Below are 23567 nucleotides of genomic sequence, written 5' to 3' on the forward strand. Positions count from 1 at the left end.
AAAAACAGAGTTGGTAAAAAAGTTGAGAACATAATTTTCCTTTCTCTAATTGACCATTTAAATTTTACAGAGGTAATATATTCGAGATTAACATACAAATAAAGGATGTTATTTTGTGTACAAAACGGTCCATAATTGTACCAACATTTTTGTTTTGGAAAGAGGATCAGTAAGATTAGTGAAGTTTTGCTTATTGGAATGTAACATAATCTTTTTAATCAATTGATTTTTTTTATCTTTTTTATTTACATAATTTGCTTCCCACCATTACTTCCCTCATCATTCATCTTTCATTTACATTATATAAATCTCACCAGTCTGTTTAAATGTATGTATGTATGTCTGTCTAAAACTTTCGACAGAGGCGACGGATTTTAACAAGATTGGTACCATTTTGAAGCTCGACCCTTCGGACGACAAATATCGAAAAATAGGCTAAAAAAAATTCCTTCACCCTCAACTGGGCACTTTTCTACAAGGAGAGGGTCACTTTTTTTTGCCGATATTTTCAATAGTCATCCCCTCTTTTTGATTTAATTTAAACCAACGTCACTTCCAGTTTGGTGATGGGCGCAACAGCAAAGACGTCACATTTTTTTTTTTTTTTGCTCAACACACACCTCCAAACACCCGGGCAACACTGGGCACCCAGGCTAGTTTACATTATTTGATAAGTAAGACAAAAAAGATCCAGAGTTTTAATAATATATACATATTGTTAAATAAAGTGTACCAAGGTGGTGATCATGTCGCTAAATGGAGAAAGGCTTGTTTGCTAGTAGCATGAATAAAAAAGAAGCAGCAAAACGGGGTCTGCAAACAAACCTTACAACCTTATCTTTTTTATATTAAATTGGCAGCAGGACAATACATAGAAGTTCCTAAACGTGACACATTCCTACACTTTCAAAGCATCTGCAGCCAGATCTCACTTACACAATCACACTTACATACACATGCGAGATAGACTCATCCCTTGGTCGAAAGTTGTCACACTTCGCTTGTTAATAATGGAAGAAGCTCTCTGAACTTACTCCATCCACTCCTAACTCTTGCAATCAAACCTTTTCCACTGTGCTCAAATGGGATCAAAGTAATAGAGCTTAACAACCCGATTAGCTTTGCCATTCAAATATTCTCTCTCGACATGATCGTTCTCATCCATCACTATTGTCTTACAATTCTTGCACATAAACTAGTTATCCTCTCTCAACCTACAAGAAAAAAAAACAAAAAAAAAAAAAACAGGATGTAAAGTTCTTGCGATTCAAATCAATCTTTGTTTAAAAAAAATTTGAATTGCTTGTTTTGAAATTCAAAAGAAAATGTGGGATTCCACTTCATCTGATTTATAAAAAGGTAGAAGTATGACATCCATTTGCATCATTCCCGCCATACTCAACATGGCGTTACATTGTTCAAACCAATCAAGGATACATCATCGGCAATCAGTTGAACTGTGAAGCTGAGCTATAGTTTCATTCATTCCTGGGAGGTCCACATCTTCTGGTTTTATATTTGACATAATCACGCTGACAATGATTCTCACTAGATCACCAAAATTAAGCAACATCGAACATGGTCGGTACCAGATGGAGCACCAGGTATTCCCAAATTGGTCACCTGTGTGGGGGATGTCGACATCTTCCTGCAAGAGTCGCAAAAATATAGCATTGTCATCTCCCCTAACAGGGACATACATACAACCGGTACTGCTTGTGATTTTCATAATCCCATAATCCCTTTGGAGGTAGTCAGTTAAACTCACATTTGGGTTAGTGCCAGTTTCATTTCTTCTGATTTTAATTTCTCTTTGAGGAGGGATTAGTTTATTGTTATTTATCTGAAGCATCCCTACAGGGGGATGCAGCTAAAGTTGATCAGACAATTTATGTTGACCAGATTGCACTTTTTTTTTAGTGTGCTTACTTCTCAAAACTTACCTTCTGGAGCAGAGGTTAATAAACACTCTCACCAATAATTTTGAGAAAGGTAAAAATCTATTCCCCCCTCTCCAACCATGAATGAAATAGTTGAATAAACTGAACTTTCAAACCTTAATGAGATTACTCACATAAGAAAACTGAAATAATGGTATGCATATAGGCTTGGTATGAAGAGTATGGTCATCGTTTGTTTTCAAGAGAGAGAGAGAGAGGGAGAGGGAGGGAGGGAGAGGGAGAGAAAGGGAGAGAGAGAGGGAGAGAGAGAGGAAGAGAGAGAGAGGGAGAGAGAGAGGAAGAGAGAGAGAGGGAGAGGGAGAGAGAGAGAGGGAGAGAGAGAGAGAGAGAGAAAGTCCCCAAACATCATTGAGAAACTTTTTAGGCAACATTATCAAGATTACAGTTTCAATGGCTGGACTCCATTTATACCATTGACATAGGGATGCTAATGCGATCAAATTGCAGATTTAATGTTGGTCTTCTGCCTCATCACTCCATGCTCAATGTAAAACGACATTTCAGTTCAGCTAGAACCACATTACTTCTTGAGCAAGTCAGCCAAGGTGATGCTCGATAATCAAACAGCAAAAAAAACTTTTTGCTTTTAAAGTCGGAGAGTTACTTATATGGAACACCACTTGCTCTGAGCCTTTTTACACCATCAAGTATTGCAGAATCTCATGTATATGCTGGGTGGTCTACTACAAACAACTTGTATGTATTCCAGCAAATGGAGGGAGGAAGTTGATTTTCTCAGAGTCTCACAGTCAGTTGAAGATTGTGTACCTTTAAAGAGAGAAAAATAGGCTCATCCATCCATTCTTTCATCATATTCCGTTTAACATCCGTTTTACATTCTGACAGGTGTTGGACAGCTTTCAGGAACTTCTAAACTAATCTATTTCTAGCCAGGTGTTTATCCCTCTTTCTCTTTAAATCCACACTTACTGATCCGACTACCTCAACTGCTGTACATGTGCTAACATAGGAACTCATCATTTTGTTCAATGTGATCAAACCAGCAGAGTCTCCTGTTCTGCACAGATCTCTTCATACTGTCTCAAAATAGATTTTCTCTGAAGCCATGAAATCTAAGCCTGTCTTCAAAACTCACATTACACATTTATTGCATCATTCTTCTCCATAAAACACAATCTCAAAACTCACCAGCCAGGTTTCACTTTCAAACATTATCACACACGAGGGAAGAAGTTTTGACGCTTCTGCACTATCAGAACAAGATTTTGTAGTCGATAAATGAAATTTCCAGATAAAAACAATGGTTTCTACTGATTTTTTTTGTCAATTCTAATAAATTACAATGTTAGCTTCCAAATTAAAGCAGTCGAAATTAACAGAATATTACTGAATTACTAAAAGAAACCACTTTAATCGTGTTAGCAGGTGAAAAATTGTGGCCATCTTGTTTTTATAAAATAAATCGAAACAAAAACAAACAAGGGAAGTAACTCTAAATGTTTAATGTGACTTATGCAAAACAAATAACAAAATACACATAACATACAGTGTTTTTCAGTCTGTTTTTCATCTAAGATTTTTTCAGAATCTTCTATATAATAATTTGATTGCAGAAATTCCCCTCTGGACCAAATTATAAGTTTGCAATGAGATCTGAATTTATTTCGTGTAAAGTTTTACCCACCATTTTATGTAACTTATGAATTCTGTTATAGACACATTTATTAAATATAATAAAATCTTATCTTATCTTCTTAGGAGAGAAATCACCACGATTACCAAGACCTAAAGATGAAGTAGCTTATATTTCCCCTTCTGAAAAGTCCTCTCACTCTCCTAAATAGGACCGGGTACTTCCATAACCATTATACGTATATTGATCTGACACCATTATTAACTGGATTGCACACTCATGCACTTACAACTACCAGTACAGGGGGGGGGGGTAAAAAAAAAAAAAAAGTAAGTATAAGGATCGAACCCAAACTCTTGAGGCAAAGTTGTAAATTAAAGTGTGAAAAAGAAAACCAAAAAAAAAAAAAAATGTGCGACGTTAAACATTGCCCCAACGCGAGATGCTAACAGAAACACATTTGAATTTATTTAATTACTTGGATTTGGCAGGTGCCCGTTTTAATGAGTTAATGAGATCAAGTTTGACTGCGGAATTTTTATTTTCCCAAGATGTTATAGGAAAAAGACTAACCCACATGCGGCGAGTGACAAATGTTGAATATTTATCTTCCTGAAAAAGAGCAAATTAAATAGACAGGCGAGCTTCATTGTTAGCTGTGAGATATTACGATTTATATGTGATATAAAAAGTTTTAAAAAAGTTGTGAACCGACCGACCGCTTCTCTGAAAACAGCCTTTTGTAGACATACAGAAAAAGCGAACACACATACATACATACATTTTCGCTTTTATATTTATAGATGAATGTTCACTAACATGTTTTTCTTTTTTTCACTTATAAAACTTTGGATTTCTAATTAAAAGATACATTTGTTTTTTTTTGGGGGGGGGCTTTTCATTTGTTTGTTTTTTTTCTGCATAAAATAGAAACGAAAACCCTTCATTTGTTTTTAGTGTGTTTTCCTTTGGGGGGGAGGGGGGTACTTTATAGAATGTTACATTTAAACAATTACATTGCAGATTTCTTTACATCATATCAGGTTTTACCGTCCTATATTTAGCTAAATTACATTGTAACCAAATAGAAAACTTTCAAAAATACTCAAGACAAAATATATAATCCACATTTCTTGTATTTTTCGTTTCTTTTTTATGGCGGGGGGAGTTCAATATTTATAAATGTACGCTAACGAGTTTTTATTTTTTCTGTTTTTAAAAATACAGCGAATTCAACAAGGGTCGCAGAAAATCGTTCCTCCGCTAACCACGGCGAGCAGCTTGCATTCTTTCTTGATTTAATTGAAATAGTAAAAAAAACAAAAAAAAAAAACGAACATGTTATTTCAATTTCGTCACTATGGACCAGTGGATAAAGGAACAGAGTCGAAATATAGGGGTTTCAGGTTCGCGTCAATGTAACTATTATTTTTTTTTGGGGGGGGGGGGGGGTTCTAACATTGAAAAGAGTTTATGTGCTTTTTTACATTCTACATTTTCCTATTTTTTATCAAAATGAAACGAAAAACCTTCATTTGGTTTTGGGGTGTTTTCCTTTTGTGTGTTTTTTGGGTTTATTTTTTATTTGGGTTTTATTTTTGGGGGATTATGACGATAAGCGAAATTATTGCAGTAATTAATAAAAACAATAATCAAAGATAAATACACAGTAGTTTCGTTTCATTTCATTAGGATAGGATAGGATTACACGTTTTAGTCCTTAAATAAAATTTCTGCTTCTTAGTAAAACTTTAAGACCAACTATTTTTAAGCATGGAGGCCAATAATTAACCAGTCAGCATTAACAACTAAATGCCTACTGTGTCAAATTTTTTTTCTCCTGCTGCTATTTAAAATAAAAAAATTTTTTTTTAAGGCTGAGGGTTGATCAATACTTTCTCCACACGTTCTTGACATTCCGATAGCCGTTCTTACCATGAGGAGTTGGTGGTGTCTATTCCGAAAGTCGTTCGTAACATGAGGAAGTTAGGGGTTGGGCAGCAACAACAACAACAACCATACTTTAACTTTTTTTCGAGGGAGGGTGGCATGCTTCCACTGATCAGCGCTGTTAACAGGTACTGCTAGTTGTTTAATATTATAAAAATAACTGTTCGCCTAAAAATTAAATAACGTAAAAATAACATATATACAAGATTTTTTGCAACTGTGGAAACTTTTCCCGAGTTTTCCAAGAATTATTGGGAGGAAATTACCTCCCATAGTTGCTTCTGCTTCAATTGAAGAAAGGCGGCATTCTGTGTTTCAGAGTTTATATAGATTTTCAAGGACTTTTCAAAGTTTTTCAAGGCCTTCTTACAAAATTCAAGTTTAAAAAAAAAAATCAGGGGGTTTGTTTTACAATCCACAGGGATTCAAAAAAGTAGTAAAAAAAAAAAAAAAAAAAAAAAAAAAAAAAAAAAAAAAAAAAATCAAATATACAACAAATAAATGCTACCATGGACAAAAAAAGTTACTTTGCAATCTACCTGCATCATTTTGTAGTTTTTTTTTGTTTTTTTTTAAGTAGTTTTAAATGCTTTTTATTTCAGCTCGAATATTTACTCTATGACTTAATTTCAAACTAAGATAGCTGCCATCTTGTCCATTTTTATTTTGGCACGGCTGGCCTAATTTTAAATGATCACATTTCTTTTTTTTGGGGGGGGGGAGACTTAGGATTGCTAAGTTCTGTTCATATAAAGAAAGTATTTTTTTTAGAGAGGTGGGGGATAATTTTATTTATGGTGGTTGCCACTACTCTTCCCCCCTTGTGCCCCCCACCCAAATCAAAAAAGAATAAATGAAAACAAAAATAGACAGATTTGAGTCTATATCCCAAAACTACTCAGGGTAGTTTTGGGATAAAGGGATATAACTCTTCTATCCACAATAATACTATTCAATTTCAGAACAATGTATTTCGATTTTATTTTCAATGCTTAAAAAAAATATTTTTAATGTTATTTTCTTATTAATACTTAAAAAACAATTTAATAGTATTTATTTCAATCTTACTTTTAATATTTAGACAAATTTTTACTGGACATAATACAATTTACAAGGTCTTTTCACAACATTTTCCATATTTTCAAGGATTTTTCAAGGCAATAATAGAAGACCTTTTCAAGGCAAAAGTAAAAATTCAAGGACTTTTCAAGTCTGTATGAACCCTAATGTTTTCTGATCATAAAACAGGTTAGCAGAGGTTGCTTGCTTGTTGCTTGTTTTTGTTTTACGGCATATCAACCCTTTTCAGGTTATTTAATGCCGAATCCAAAGATTTTGAAGAAAAATTTTTTAATAGAATATATTTGTTGTTTTCAAGTCAGTTTCTATTTAACCCATAGTTGGGACCCTAACAGGTACTACCACTCTGGGTCAGAGTGGACCTGGGAGCAATGGCAATTAAAGGGTGGCTCCACACTCCCCAAAGCCCACAAGCTGGGGCCTCACCACTGGATATAGTTTAAGGTCATATCCAGGACCGTTAGCAGAGGTAGTGACAATGTTTATCATATCAAAGATTAAAATTACCTCAGACAAAACGGACAATATCTACACATATGCAGCTTCTGTTCATATACATGACTTATTGCACTTTGCTAGTCTTTGCCAATCAATTTGATTCTTGAGATTTGTCTATTGCAATGAAAATCTTATTTCAAGTCAAAGCGTGACATATCAATCAACAGACAGAGCCGCTTAGAGAAATGCATAGATGTATCGAAACAAATTCAGAAACACAGATATAAATCTAACCAACCAGTCGACCTCTAAAACTGCTCTTACACACAAATGGCTGATATAATTGTAAATAAATATAACTGAAATATGAAACTGCAGAGGTGAAGTTTATTATTTTTGAGACAAGTAAAATTTAAATTCTATAATTTTGGTAAATTTCCGCAGTTAACACTCTCTGCTGAATCACTCCCTCCTCTAGCCACAAAGATGAGATTTTTTCTTTGTGATTACATGTAAATATTCTGGAAAAAAAAAAAAAATAGAGAATTGAGAGTGAGAGTATCAATTTCATATATAAAATTAACAAAATGTATTCCCCATTTCTGTATCATTCTATTTTTTTTTCTTTCTTTCTGCCAAGTTTTTCATAGTGTTTCCATGTAATTGTCTTTAAAAAAATAAATAAAATAAAATTTTGGATAATCATTTAGCAGTTTAATATATCAATTTCCATTTTGAAATAAAAAATACAGCATTAACAAGCACCTCCAACATTATTTGCGAATTAACAAGTACTCAAAGTCCTGAACCTCATATTACCATTCTTAGGTTTTGTAATTCTTAAGATGATAATTTCTCATCCAAGTTGTTACATTCACGATATTTTGACTATCGGTCTTCAGGTGAATCTTTCACAATTTTTAAATCTTCAAGTCAAACTTGGGCATTTTCATGTTGAACTGACAGCTTGTGAAATGTGAAGATTAAAGAACAAAATAAGAAAAGACTGATTCTGAATTCCTTAGATGAGGACTGATAATTTGTATTATTTGGATTATTGGGCGACTGTTCTCTTGAATGTTATGGCCAATGTAACCGCCGACTTTCTTCAGACATATTTTGTCCAACTCAGGAATCTACACACAATTCCAAATGAAACCCTTTATTTAAGCCATCAATTCATCAATCTTGTTCGATCAACCATGACAGAATGCCCATTTTTATTTTGGCACAGCTAAATTTTAAATTATCGCATTTCTTTTTTTTTGGGGGGGGGGGTCAGGATTGCTAAGTCCCATTCGTATAAAGAAAGTATCTTTTTAGAGAGGTAGGAGGTAAATAATTCGTAATTGTGCTGAGAGTATCGCCTGCACTGAGGATTGAACTCCCAGAAGAGTGTCACTTACAACTGAATTTTACCAAGGACTTTATTTGTTGTGCCACACAAGCTCTTGCGACAAGATATACCTGAAGAAGGTTGGAAGTTACATCGGCTGAAACATTGACTTTTGGTGAGATTCATTCAGGATGAGTTGAGCCTACTCCTCCCATAAAATGCGCAGCATCCCAGATAAACGCAGACCATGCACGTAGCGAATACCATAAATTTGTGGATCAGAGGTAGGTTGACGTCGACTTTGATGGTATGCTATGGTGTCTTTAGGTGGTTTCCCTTTAAAATAGCTTCGTTAAGGGGGATGATTCTGCATGGTGTCCAGATTTGTGTATTAGAGACAAAATGGTGTCAACTGACCCGCAGAATTTGGCAGAGGTAGTATAGGTCGAATACTACCAACCTTTTAAGATTTGCAGCTCTCATCAGCCAGGTCACGCAGTTGTAAAGAAGAATCGTCCAAACAAGCACTCGATAAATCTGGATTTTTTGTGCTTATTGTGATCTCAGGATGAGACTACGGACGAGGTTCTAGGCAACTGAATACATGCCAGACATTGTTAATTTGGACATCAATGTCTTCATATCCCTGACCTATGGCAACAAACACTGAGCCTAGGTATTTGAAGCGATTAACCTCCTCTAATGTTTCCCTGTTAAGAATCATGCTTTTCTTAGATAGTAAGAATCCTACAGAGAAGAGTTTTGTTTTGGCAGCTTTTACTTCCATACCATTCTTAGATGCAAGGTGGTACATTTTGTTTGTGGCTGATTAGATGTTGGCAAAGTTTCTCCAAGAATGGTTATATCATCAGTATAGTGAAGGCCAGTCAAAACTAAGATGCAGCCAACAGAGGCACCAGAAAATTCAGCAAGTGCATTGTGGGTAATCCAGTCAATGGCATAGTTCAACAGTGTGGGCGAAAGAACACAACCATGTCTTATTCCATAGATGTCAAAGAATTCTGATTCCTGGCCGTAGCAGTGACTTCTATGTGCGTGGACCAGGAAGATGCTTTGACGTGTAGCAGATTGGGTCGAAATCCATCTGCTTGCATTATTTCCCCATAATGTACCTCAGTTCATAGTCAAATGCTCCAGCAAAATGAACAAAACACTTTTGGTATCACTAATGTTGTCCAAGAGTTCCCTGTAATGTAAAAATTTGATCTAGTAGTTCCTTTCAAATAATATGAGGGGAAACGAAGGTTAGGGAATGGCTGAAAGTTTAAAAAAAAAAAAAAAAAAAAAAAAAAAAAACTATGGTCTACTTTCTACTCAGCTGGAAACAATGCTAGAGAACTTTCATCCCCCACCCTTTCTAGACTAGTTTCACAAGCAAAGAAATAGCTGGATGTCCAGAGACAACTCCTTGATTATATGCACCAAAGACTAAAGTTCTGATACAAAGAAATGAGAAATGGGGATGTTTGAATAGGAGTGGATACCTCCTCTACCATCCAATTTGCATTGGCATTCCTCTGCTTCTGTACGCCACTCCCCCATCCTTCTGTAAGTTACTCCCTCTTCTGTATGCCACTGTGAAAGGAGGAAGCGTATTCATGAAAATGAGGTAGTAACTCTGAAAGAACTCAAAACTAACAAATCGAGAATTTATTAATCGCATAAAAAATAAGAGGCATTTTTTTGTTATGGTACTTAACAAAACAAAAGACGTGAAAAATATATATAATAAATAAATGTTAGCAAAAGCAAGATGCAAAGTGCCTTCAATAAGTTTCAAGACTTTTTTGTACATGCATTTAAAATTGTTGTAAACTTTTTTGAAAACTCAATATGTTATTGTTAAACATCTTATAAAAGATAACTGACCAATTTTTATGTTTTCAAGTTCAAATGACCAGCTACAACAGGATTTGGAATACACCCTACTGAAGCTTTATTGTCACAGCTAGTGAATTTCAAAAATGCATTCTGGACATGAAGACACATTAGAAGAACGACTTGCAATAAAGTTCTGTTTTAAACTTTGACAAAAAAATGCCATAGAAATGTATGGAATGCTTCAGACTGTTTTTGAACCATCTTGCATGAATCATCAGTTTTTGAATGGCATAAGGGATTCGAGGAAGCCAGAGAGTCTGAGAGGGATGAGAGGAGTAAGAAAGTCAGAAAACCAGAGTTGATTGGCCAAATAAAGAATTTCATGGCTAAGGACCGTCGCGTGTCTAAGTGCGCAGTTTGAGGTCAGTGTAGGCACTGTACATACAATTATTCGCAAGGAACTGAAGATACAGAAAATTTGTGTGAAGTTTGTCCCAAAGGTGCTCCATCCTTGTCACAGACTATTTGACCAAGATAGGCTCATCCTCCCTTGACCTTGCTTTCTGTGATTTTTGGTTATTCCCTAAGCTCAAGCAAAACCTTAAAAGCTGTCGTTATGAGACAATTGAGGAGATGAAAGAGGCTGTGATGAGGCGGATGAGATTACTTCAAAAAAAAAAGACTAAAGTTCCATGTGCATGTACTATCAATAAAAAAAAATATGAAAAACCTCTGGAAACTTATTGAAGGCATCTCGGATGCTATTCTTCTATTTACCTTTTTTTTATGTTTTAATTTATTTTGAATGGTTTATTCCCCCCCCCCCCTCGAAACAAAAGTGTCAAGTCCGTAGAGTCAGAACAAAAAAAAAATATGGTGGTCTTAATGACTCGATAATTGCTTAAACATTGAAAATTAAATAAAATACTGATAGAAAATCATCCAATAAAATCTCACTAATTGTGTGAAAATGTTCTACTAGTATTTTGCAGAGAAAGCATCAGGCTGAAATAATTTTATTTAGAAAGCCATTCTTAACATGGAGAGAGAGTGTTTTGTCATTATTCAGTACTTTCACCTAACAATTTAATAAAAGATACTGTAAACCTTTAATTTAACTTGAAAATACTATCAAAAGTACAGCCCAGTACCTTCTCTGCATTATTTTTTTTCTGTACAAGGGAATCACCACTTATCAAAACCCGAATGCCACTCAAAGATTAGGGTTAGGGTTAAGGTTAACGAGTATATGGTGGTCATCAAGCAAGAGTGTAACTTGATTATTTAAGAGGATGGCTCAGCAGGAACTTGTTCACATTAAACTTGAAGACAACCATATTGTGGTCAGCTAAAAGCAGGCGAGTGGAACAGAGTTCCACAGGTGGGCAGTTCCAAGACAGAAGCTTTGTTCATGGGATTTGCATTTAGAGTTAGACAGATAGAGAGTGAGGGACATTGTTGATAGTGGTTGTAGCTAGACGAAACTTTTTTAAAGTTTGGCAAGGGGGGGAGGACCATAGATTGGAGTTCAGACGAGCACTTAAATGAAAATAACAACAAAGCAGAGACAGGCTTGCAACATCTCTTCTGTGGGAAAGAGGTTGCAGGGAAGAGAAAAGGGCATCACTTATATTTTTTTTTTTTTCACCCCAAACAAGGCACATTGCCATTTTGTTGTAGGGGCCTACTATCGGGGACATAAGCATTAGGGATACTGTGTAGGAAGTTGGGCAGCAAGATGTCGGTTCACATTACACTTGAACTTCTGCATGTCAGTACAGTTGGGAAGCAGGGATCCGGAAGGGAATTCCAAAGTCTAGCTGTTCTGGGGAAGAAACTACTGGAGTAGAAGGCTCTCTTGCATCTAGAGATCTCTGTGAAGGGGTTGGATTTAGCTGCTTGTCGGGTTTGTCGAGGGTATTTATGTCGAGGGGGCACAAGTGCTTGCAGTTCATCAGAGCATTCACTGTTAAAGTACTTGTAGAACAGGCAGAGGGATGCAACATTTCGATGTGACAGAGGCTGAAGTTTAGCTGACAGTTCAGGACCTATCAGATTGGCGACTCTCTTTTGAAACTTGTCTAGGAGACAGAGACTAGTGGCAGATGCACCAGCCCAAATATGACAACAATACTCCATACATGGGTGAATGGTGGTCTTATAGAGGTATAGGATACTTTCAGGCGTTAATAGCTTTCTAGCACGGTAGAGAGAACCTAACTTCTTCGCAGCGGTCCTGGCAATGTTCTCAATGTAATTGTTCCAATTCATGTTTCCTGTGAACGTTAGGCCGAGGAGTTTAAAAGATGTACTTTCAAATAAAGAGTCTTTGGCCATTGCTATTGGCAGTAGGGAAGGTTTCTTGTAATTATTGAAGGAAACAAGTTTAGTCTTGGCAGCATTGAAGGTGACCATCCATTTTTGTCCCCATTCCACTACAGATTGGAGGTCATCCTCTAGTGTTTCTGCCATTTCTTTAGATATATGTGTTCATTTGTTTTCCTGTCGTGTCTGTTATAGAGCATGGTGTCATCAGCATACATACCTATCTCACAGACAATTTTGTCAGGGAGGTCATTTATGAATATTAGGAATAACAGAGGTCCAAGGATAGACCCCTGAGGCACTCCCGCATTTATATCATATTGTTTAGATGTACGACCGTCAAGGACAACCTGGATCTTTCTCTTATCTAAGAAGGATCTAATTATGTTATGTATTCTTCCAATGATACCGTATGATCTGATTTTCTTGAGAAGACCCTTATGCCATACCCTGTCAAAAGCCTTAGATATATCTAGAGCTACCGCTCTACCCTCCCCCGCTTTGTCCAGTGACTGGTATATACGTTCTGAGATTACAGTTAGGTCTGCTGTGGAACGGGCTTGCCTAAATCCATATTGTTGGTGAGTCAGAAGTTTAGCATCTGTAAGGTGATGGACTAAAGCTAGGTAATTATGGTCTCAAATATTTTGGCGAAAAGTGGGAGGAGGCTAATGGGGCGATAATTTACTGGGTCAGTTCTTTCACCAGAATTTTTGAAAACTGGCACTACAGAAGCAGTTTTCCAGCAGGCAGGAAAGCAAGATTCATTAAGGCATTTGTTGTAAAGTTTGGAGAGAACTGGAGCGACTTTGGTGGCGCACGTTTTTAATAGCACAGCCGGGATGAGATCAGGTCCACGTGCTTTTGCAGTGTCAAGCTTTTTTATGATAGCATGCACCTGAGCAGGGGTGATTTTCAGATCGTCTAGTGTGGCGTCTGTCTGCAAAGGAAAGTCAGGGAGGGGGTGGTTAGCAGAGTCCAGTGTGGAGTTGGAGGCAAACCATCTGACAAGCATGTTAGCCTTCTCGGTTGCTGAGCAAACAACCTCATGATTGTTGGATAGTGGGGGAATAGTCGATTGCCCATTATTTACTACACTGTTGTAGATTTTCCAAAAGTCTCGGGTTCCTAATTTCTGTGCTTCGATGCGTCTTCGGGTGGTTTCAGTAAATTCTCTCTTAGCTGTCGCTATTTCTTTCTTACAGTTATTTCTGGCTTCTATGTACTTCTGTCTGTTTGAACTGGACTTATGTCGATTAAATTTGCGGTACGCATGCTGCCTTTGCGCTATGGCAGCTGCACAAGTTGAAGTGAACCATTGGGGAGAGTAGGGTATAGAATTTGCGTATGGGAACATGTGCTTTAATTGCAGTTTTGAACCATTCAGTGGTCTCATTTGCGCAATATTCAGCAGGAAGTGAAAAGATATTTTGCCATGGAGTGTCCCTGATGGCTTCCCAGTCAGCCTTTTTATAATATCTCGTTGTTTTGAACAGTGGCTCTTCAGTTTTGGCTCTAGAGTTTAGGGCGATTACCACTGCATCATCGGCGTTCCCAAGAGGGCTGTGGGCATGCATTACACAATCATCGGGAACTGTGGTCAGAAACAGATGCATGTGGTTCTTGCTAGTCTGGGAAACGTAACCATCTGTGATAGGGAATGAGATATAGAGAAGTTATGTGTTGTGGTACCAGCTGCGTCTGTGTGAGTAGAAAATCCAAACCAGTTGCTGTGGTGGATATTGAAGTCACCAAATACATGCACTTGTGTGCTAGTGTCGAGGGAAAGTGCTGTATCTATGCTGTCAGAGACTTTGTTTATTAGGGTACAGACCTGGGTCGAGGGAGAGCGGTAGAGAAAATAAAAGTAGCTAATGTTGTGTAGCATGTTAAGTCTAAAGCACAAAGGCTTGATTGTCCAATTCTAGTTTAGTTTCTCTAGTCAAGGGGAGAGTGTTTTGAATGTAGACTCCAAGCCCATGCATATATCTGTCAGAGTCCTTACGGCAGAGTGGGAGGTATCTGGGAATGTTAAAGTAGTTAGAGGGGATGGAGGAGTGTAGGTTAGTCACACTTAGTGCTAAGATATCCAGGGTGTTTGTTAGGAGAAATGCTTCAACATCATTTAAATTAGTTCTAAGCCCACCGATGTTCGTAAATGCAAGCCTCAAGGGAGAAGGTAGGTTGTTTTTGTTTGAGTTTCGGCCTGGTTTTAGCGTAATTTTTTAATGTACTATCATTTTTATTTTTAAGAGTTTCAGTTTAGGTAAGGGATGCTGAGCAAGTGGTTATGCAGAACACCAGACATGCAACACAGGCAGATCATCAGCTGTCCCTCCTACTAGGATTATGGCCTCAGGATAGTCCACCGGGGACGAGTGAGCGACACGGTACTACAAACATCCCGATATTATACAACTGTTGATGGAGCAGCCGCTCTAAGCGCTACCAAAGATTTAGGGCTCCTGTACTACCAGTCGGGAACAGCAGCTCGGAACTGTCTATCCGGTACCCTCAACCCATTAGATGATGGTCAACCCAATCTGCTTGCACTGGCATTACGGTATTCAAGCACTCCGAAGTGCCCAGTTTAAGGGTTGAGATGTGTCGGGAGTGGGCAAAAACGGCGTTCATTGCCCTAGTCAGGAAACAAGATCGACTCCCAGTGGTTCAACCTCTACGCCTGGCTAATAAACAAAGGAGTATGGAAGCCGGGCGATAGACAGTGCCTATCTACTCCTTAAGCAGTTTAGGTTTGCAGACTGGTAATTTGTTTGAGTCACCAGCTCTAGGAAGGTTGTCATCCAAGACTGGAGAGACCTTCCTCCCCTTAGGTTTAGCTTCAGAGTTTTCCTTCTAGACGGAAGATCTACGGGTCCATCAGTACCGAGAGGGTTTGCCCCGCACCTGGGTCCTAATCCAGGTATTTCTGCGACCCCGCGAGGGTGGTTAGTGTTGTTACTGGGTTAGTTTATAAATGTTATATATCTACTGAGAGATTATACTCCTCAAAGTGATTACGGGACATTGCTATTTCATTGTTTGTTACTGGAGGAGGGAGTGAGTAAGAGTTCATGCAGTAGAAGCAGCTATATTTGCAAACAGGTCTGTTGGGAGGAATTAATAAGGCTTAATGTTTTTTTTCCTTTAAATTTATAATTGAGAAAATAAATAAGTAAAAAATAAGTAAAATTTAATTTTATTCCTTTTATTTTTATGTTGGCTTAGGAATAGGATAATGCGTTACAGAATGGCTTGATATTACGAATTAACTAAAAATTGTTGTACAAGCTCTGGATATTTTAGATGGCAGAAGGGTTATGTGTATTCAATAGATACAAGTAACGTCATTTTCGATAAGTACAATACAGTACAGGTGGAAGTAAATTATACGCTATGGCGTCTACATTATGTATAGTACAGTAAATAGATATATGGGGAGATTTCCAGTAGATGCGAATGTATGGGGGTTTTGGTGTTAAGTAGGTTTCCATTTCTAATAAGGATATCTTCAGCTTTCGTTTATAAATCAGGAAATTGTATTTTGCGTTACACAGTATCGGTTCAGTTTTTGTATTTAACATTGTAAAGCTAAGGAAGAGATAGCTATTGCTATGTAATATAGATAGCTGTAAATCTAAGTACAGACCGTAGTTAGTAAGTATCTACCTGGTTAAGAACAAACTAGTGCATGCCTTAGGGGTAGAAATGTACAGATGTTTAGTGATCATGACTTCCAATCGGTCAACATGTGAAGGTTAAGGGCTGAAAGCTGAGGATCCCCATCCAAGTCGTGTAATGTATGCGTGTTAGTGGCAGCTTGGGGAGTAGGGCAGCTTGTTAGTTTTCAGGAGAGGGTTAAACTTACAGAATACAGTAGAATTAATTATTAGAATTTTGAGTGTCAATTAAATAAAGAGCAATAAAAACTACTTGAAAACCAAAACTATAAAGTCAGATAAGTATAACATTAACTTTTATTGGCTACGGTAACATTTAGTTCTTGTATGTATATTTTTTTTCGTTATAGTTGTTTCTTGGCTTCTCTGCTAAATATTCAAATATTCATTTTAAAACCAGCTTCGAACTCTGTAAAGGAATGCATCGGCAGTGAGATATTTACTGGAGCATAGAATGATCCAACCATTTCTCTGACGATCTTGAAATAGATTTGATGAGTTCCATTTCAGATCGAGAGTTTGTCAAAGATGGTGCTTCTCCAAGAGGATAGCCATTCATTCCAATTGGGGCCAGTAAGTGCGCTGATGATGGAAGAAAGAGAAAAGCTTGGTTTTGAATGCATTAAAATTAACCTGACACCTTTTGCTCCATTGCCCCCACATCTTCAAGGTCAGAAGAAAGAGAATCAAAGAGATCTTGGCCATTGCTGGCCTTTGAAGTATTGCCATACTTGGTAGTACCTTCTACAGAAATGTTTACGAAGGATCTAAGAATGTGATTTGGGAGATCATTGATGAAGCTCAGGAAAAAATTTGGGCCCAGGATGGAACCCTGAGGGATACCAACGTTTATATCAGGAGGTTCTTATTTCTGCTCATCGATAACTACTCTTATAAACCTATCATAGAGAAAGGATTGAATATTTAGCAGAGAAGCCAACAAACGACTACAACGAAAAAATATATATATACAAGAAATAAATGTTACCATAGCCAATAAAAGTGAATGTTATACTTATCTGACTCTATAGTCTTGGTTTTCAAGTAGTTTTTATTGCTCTTTATTTAATCTAAAAAAAAAAAAAATAAAATAAAATAAAATAAAATAAAAAATAAAAATAAAAAAAAATAAAAAATCAGTTTCCCTGAGCGAATTTGAAAAATATGTTTCGTATAGTTGTTTGTTGGCTTCTCTTCTAAATTACCAAAGGATTTAAATTACATTGCTGGAAATCTTCTGAAGTAGACCTTTATGTCATATCCTATCAAAAGCCTTTGATATATCAAGAGCTATTGCTCAAAAATGAAGCCCTCATCAAGAGATTCACTAATCCTCTGTGATTAGACAGCACATTAGCTAGAGATCTAGCAGAACGGAAATGATATTGCATATCACCGAGTAGGTTATTTTTGCTTAAATGCTTCACCACATCTCTTTATCACAGATTCAGCAACTTATTTATGCTTTACTGGAATCAAGGTTTTTGATAAGCTCGGCAACATCATGCACAGATATTTGTATGTCGCATAGCAGGTTTTCAGTCACAGTAGAAAATATGGGGTAGGGGGATAGGTGGCCCTGATCGCAAAGGGTAAAATTTGCTGCAAAGTTCTTTACAAAAAGTTTAACTTCGTCAAATGCTGACAAAATTATCATTGGTGCAATTAATGATGGTTGGGATAGAGAACATGCCTCTGTTCAAGATTTTGTTTGTTATTTGTCAAAAGTGGGAACCAAGCTGTGCTCAGCTACTTTAGACTTGACGGACTGAGCATACGACTCACGTTCTTTATAACTCTCTAGGTATTTTGTTTAATTTTTCAGCAATTATCGAGAGTCGATATAATTGTAACAGTATTGCAATTGATTTTTGGGATATTTTTTCATTTTAACTCAGACTTGAAACTACTTTTGTTTTAAAATAAATATTTGGAATAATGATAATACATACCAGTGACAAGTACGATTTTATCTCTGGCCGAATACTGGCTGGCTGGTAGAATCCAATAGACAAGAACACATGCCAACGTGAATGTTCCCACTCCATGGGGTCCTTTGATTAAGAACTGGCATAAGGGTTCGCCGAGAAATAAAGTCACTAACGAGAGGAACGATCGAAACCCAAACCGGATTTCATTTGTAAGGAATTTGGTGAGTACGGCCATCGCAAAAACGATGGTGACGCTAGAATAAAGCATCGAATAAAACATATAATCACTAGTTTCGCCGGTTAAGTCGAGATCCATCATGTCGGAATTATTAGGGAGCAGTCACCTGAAAAAGAAGTTTTTTTTAAAAAATTCAGTGTTAAGAAATAAATTGGTGCTTGAGTAGACAAAAAAAAAAATAGTACTTACTTGTCATGTAGAAAAGAGTAATATATTTAAACATTCGGAAAATTTATCGAGTAGAAAATTATTTATAGTTAAAAGTAATTTACGAAAAATTAGGGGGAAACTGCATTTTCCCTAGATGTGAGCACCTTGAAAATTGCGAATACAGGACAGATACTTATCTCCCTTTTCGCTACTTTAATGGCTGACGTTTTATTTTAGAGAGACATTTTGGTCAATTTTTACGACGTGCCCTCTGCATTATAAGCACCCCAACCTCCCAATGTTAAGAACGGCTTTCGGAATAAACACCTCCCAAGTTCGAAAGCCATTCTTAACATGGGGAGGTTGGGAGATGTTTATTCCGAAAGCCGTTCTTAACATGGAGAGGTTGGGATGTTTATAATACGCTAGGGTACGTCGTAAAAATTGACCGACATTTTTTTTTGTACTAAAAATTCAATAGCAGGTGTTCTACTCGATGAATTTTCATAATTTTTGGATATATTACTATTTTCGACATGACTATTAAGTAAGTAGTTATTTTTGCTTAAAACCACATATTTAAAAATCGATCTGTCGACTTAACAAGCATAGATAAATTAAAATGGTTATATCCTCTAAAAATAAGTTTTAACTATTTCCGATGTCTTGTTTCCTTATTTTAGATCATCTTGAACTTTTCAGCTTTAACGCCTGTCACTGATACATTATTTTAAACAAAACAGGGTACTTATGCAGAATACAAACTGCTGTAATAATAACGTTTAGAAACTCAATTAACACCGGGGGGGGTGAGTTTTGTAACTATGCTGTATTGCTGTACTTTTACCTAACGATTTAATAAACAAAAGATACCGTAAAAACTAAATTTAACTTGGAAATTCTATCTAAATGTAGCATTCTACACAAGTACCTAAATTAGTTTTATAACAACTTGGATACTTCTACAGAATTTGAACCGAACTGCTTTTCTTTTTAACTCTAACCCAACCAGAATCAAGTTTTAGGTTTAGTTCAGCCAAAATTCTGTAGACGTACCACAATTTATTTCATGGCCAAATAACGTATTAACCCAATTATGACGGTGTTGTTTGGTCATTAATTGAACTAAACTGTTATGAAACTACAACGAATTCAGTGAAGATAATGTTGTTCCAATGGCAGCCATCTTAAAGCTGAAAGTTCAAACTAAATCGATTATAAAATTAGTGAATAATAACCAAAAAAAAAAAAAAAAATTTAAGAACAATTATTATTTTCGAAAAAATTAAAAACAAAACAAAAGGAGCGGAATTAATATTGAATTTAGGTACGCGCGATTGGGTATTTTTACTTTAGTGTAAGCTTTTAAATAGAGAAGTTCTATTATTGTGAACTGATGATACTTACATATATAGTAAATAAACCCTATGAAACGGTTGGGGTCAGTTGTGCTCGTTGTCGTGGTGGGGGCCTTCGCCACCGCCGCAAAACCGCGTGTCGAAGTCGCCAGAGGGAATATATTTCCGTCTAGAAAGCTCGACGTTGGTTCGTTGAAAAATCGAGCACGTGACGATCGTTCGATTGTAAAGACGGTTTTTATTGGTTGACGCAACTCAATGTTGGAGGAAATTCGAAAACAAACATGGCTGCGCCCATTGGAATAAACACGTTTGGTGTTTGTGCGATTTTAATTTGGTCCATTTTCGCAGTCACTGCATTCGTAAGTATAGGAATTTGGGTGTGAACTTTGCAATGGCAAGGATTCAGTGGTGTTGGCTGTCATTTTAGACAAAGCGTAGGCCTCACAGAAAATTTTTTTTCAAAGGGAGGTAGCTCCTGTTTTTTTCGTTATGTCTGCTATTTCTGTTGTAAAACGAATTTCAACCCCTCTGATCAAACTTGAAGAAAAGAAAAAAACTCAAATTCTAAAAAAATATTTCGTTTTGTATTAATCAGACTACGATTCTTGTCTTAGTTGTTATATGTATTGCTATTTTCATTCGAAATATTTCCAATTTTTATTTTTGGTAAAATAGTGCGTGCACGATGGCAGAGTTGAGTTTGGCACAAGGGCGATTTTTAATGTGTGCAAAATCCAGTTCTCCCCCCAAAAGTAGGACACTGAATTAAGACCGAATTGCCGCAATTTAGAAGTCGATCTTCTTCATTGACCGGGGATCGAACAGTTGCTACACCTCGGTACTTGTTTCGGCGGACCTGAACGAGAGTCACTCCCCCCCTTTTAACCAGTATTTTGCAGTTGGTATTTTTTTACGATCTAACCCAGCGTAGTATAAATACTCATAACCTCCCAATGTTAAGAACAGCTTTCGGTATAAACACCCCCAACCTCGAAAACTATACTACATACCAAAACATACTATAGAATTAGGTGTTTGGGGGGGGGGGTCGTTCGTTTAGGTCTCTGCTCTTGTTTCAAAACCGTGTGTCGAATCGTAGTCTTCATACGATCGAGTTCCGTCAAGACTACTGCATTGTTTTTACTCGGGAAGGATGAGCATCGATACGTTTTCGCACTTTTGTAGTTTAGGTTGGTAATCGGTTGAAAACCAACGCATTTCAAGGGAAAGCATTACGTACTTGCGTGTCATGTCGAAATTATTGTAAATTCCAATTAAAATTACGATCAGTGATCGAATAGAAAGTTAAAAATGAGCGATCCTTAATTCAAGGGAGATAACTGACTTATCTCCGTTTAACTTTATAAAGGGTTAGCCATTTTAAAACAGAACGTAAGTTGTAGATAATTATTTTTGGTGATAGTGCACTAGTGCAGTCACTTGGATCCGCGTTATTTTTTAAATAGTATTTTCTAGTTTAATTAAAGTTTTAGGCTGTCCTCTTTTATTAAATTGTAAGGTTAAAAGTACAGAATAGGTACAAAACAAAACACCCTCCCTGTCGCCGGCTGTTCTTCTGTTCTGTTAATGTTGGCACGTTACGTAAGTAAAAACGGTTAATTAAACTAAAGAAGCACCTGTTAAAAACTATACAAGTTCTATTATTGAATACCCCCCCCCCCTCCAAAAAAAAAAAAAAGAATGAAAAACAAAAGTATGTTTTCGTAAACCGCTCATGTAAGTTTACTGACAGCCTTATTAGCATCCTAAATTATAAAACTAATGAACGAATCTTTTAGTAAAAAAAGCAAAAAAAAAAACAGCAGTTTTTCGGGGATGCTGAAAACGAATATCACTGTCAGTCACTGTAAAATGTTTTATATGAAGAAATTACTAGGTGGCCAAAAAGTGGGTGCTCATTTTACGTTAAATTTATATTGGAAAGTGATCCCCCATTATTTGAAAAAGTAATTTCTTCATATCATGAAAACTACTTATCTGCCCCAAATTTGAATATGGTATTCGTTTTCAGCACCAATGAAAACCTAGAAAAGTCGTCATTTTCAAGTTTTTTGAGGAGTTGGAAAGAAACTTGACATTGACTTTTTTTTTTTTTTTTTTTTTCAATGAAAACTTCATTCCGTAACAGCCATGTACATCATAGAGATTTTTCTTCATCTTCGTTTTTTAATGTATTTGCACAAATACAGGGAATGCATTGGATAATAAATAGGTAGGTCAAAAATGGACGAATAAAGATAGGGGAACCTAGTTTTGAATGCCGATTTAATTTTTTTTTTTTTTTTTCTGTTTTCCGACTACTTTTTGATTGTGTTTGAAAGATTAAGGACTAAACTTAATTTCCATGAGGAAAAAAATATTTGTACACATGAAAAATAAAAAGTTATGAAAAATGTTTTCACAGTGAGCTACCAATTCAGCTAAATTTTGAAGTTAAATAAATTCATTGTAAAAATCCTTTAAAAGATAAATATTAGTTTTCTGAGTCTATTTCAAAGATAATTAATAAAGTTGTTGTTCTGGTGTCAGGCATATTTGTAATTAGGCCACGGCGAAAAGTAAAGTCTGTTTCTCTCCATCAGTTTACCTGATTAAATTGGTAAAGAATAATCACACAAATGCACTTCATTTGCTATCAGAACTTTGTGAGGAATCAGTGCAGAAAATTTCAGAAGTTACCTGCAGGAGTTCTCTGGCATTGCAGAGCTACTTCAGTAATATTTTACATGAAATCCCTATGCATTATGTTTAATTTTTTTTATTTTTTTATTCAAAAATATATTTTTATAATACAAAAATATCATTAAAAAAAAATATAAAGCAATCAATAAATGTATTATATAATCTCACCTGTCTGTTTAAATGTATGTATGTCTGCCTAAAACTTTCGACAGAGGCGACGGATTTTCACAAGATCAGTATCCTGTTGAAGCTTGATCCTTCGGACGAAAAATATTGAAAGATTGGCCCAAAACATTAATTCCTTCATCTTCAACTGGCCAGTTTTCTACAAGGATGATTGTTTTTGTTTTTTTTCGCTGACATTTTCTGCAAGTCATTAAAACCTCATATAAACAACATCGTATAGAAGGCATTATTTCGATCGCCAGTAATGTCATAATTGTGGTAGGTGCATCGATAAGAGTGTTTGTTTTTTTTGTTTTTTTTGTTTTTTTTTACCTCTTTTTCCTCTGGCATGTTACGGGTTCAAGCCTGGATACTATTCCTATTTTTTTTTTTTTTCTTCAACCAGGACCATTACACACATCTCCACTTTCTTTTCCGCATTTGAGCCTGCCTGCCTACTACAACTGTTTTTTTCATTTGCTCAACACACACCTCCAAATACCTGGGCAATGCTGGGCAGTCAGACTAGTATTTAATAAAGTAATATATTTTTATAATACTAGAACAGATTCAAACCATTCAAAAAAATGTATTCTATTTTTCCAAAAAAAAAAAAAAAAGAAAAAAATCAGTAAAACAGTAGCATTTTATTTATTTTATGCAAAAAATAATCAAGTATATTTTTGTAAAATGAAAATGTGTACAAAAGTTTCACATATTTTCTTTCTTGCAAATTTGCTTACTTATTTTAAACTAAAACAGGAAGTCCGGTTTGGTAAACGGAACATTTTTTTTTTTACAGCGATAATGGGT

The 23567-nt window shown here is 36.2% G+C and overlaps 2 protein-coding genes across 4 annotated transcripts in view; one reads left to right on the top strand and one right to left on the bottom strand.

Moving 5' to 3' along the window:
• The window catches only part of LOC145266437 (retinol dehydrogenase 7-like), a 45846-nt gene extending 25761 nt beyond the window's left edge, over window positions 1-20085 (bottom strand). The window contains exons 1-2 of one of the 2 annotated variants that reach the window (XM_080122113.1): window positions 19933-20085; window positions 18159-18481 (exon numbers count right to left, since the gene is read on the bottom strand). In XM_080122113.1, the coding sequence (XP_079978239.1) occupies window positions 18159-18456 (298 nt within the window). In that variant the 5' untranslated portion in view covers window positions 18457-18481; window positions 19933-20085. Of the gene's footprint in view, window positions 1-18158; window positions 18482-19581; window positions 19721-19932 lie in introns of those variants that run through there. The other variant, XM_080122114.1, reaches the window with a different exon arrangement.
• Window positions 18741-23567, top strand: part of LOC145266438 (ER membrane protein complex subunit 10-like) — a 32892-nt gene continuing 28065 nt past the window's right edge. Inside the window, exon 1 of one of the 2 annotated variants that reach the window (XM_080122116.1) lies at window positions 18741-19072. Coding sequence is in view for 1 of the 2 variants with exons in the window: in XM_080122115.1 (XP_079978241.1) it covers window positions 20168-20245 (78 nt within the window). In the remaining variant the exon portion in view is untranslated. Of the gene's footprint in view, window positions 19073-20011; window positions 20246-23567 lie in introns of those variants that run through there. The other variant, XM_080122115.1, reaches the window with a different exon arrangement.

This window comes from Euprymna scolopes, chromosome 41, assembly GCF_053919585.1.
Source record: "Euprymna scolopes isolate OS-2025 chromosome 41, ASM5391958v1, whole genome shotgun sequence".
NCBI classification, from domain to species: domain Eukaryota; kingdom Metazoa; phylum Mollusca; class Cephalopoda; order Sepiida; family Sepiolidae; genus Euprymna; species Euprymna scolopes.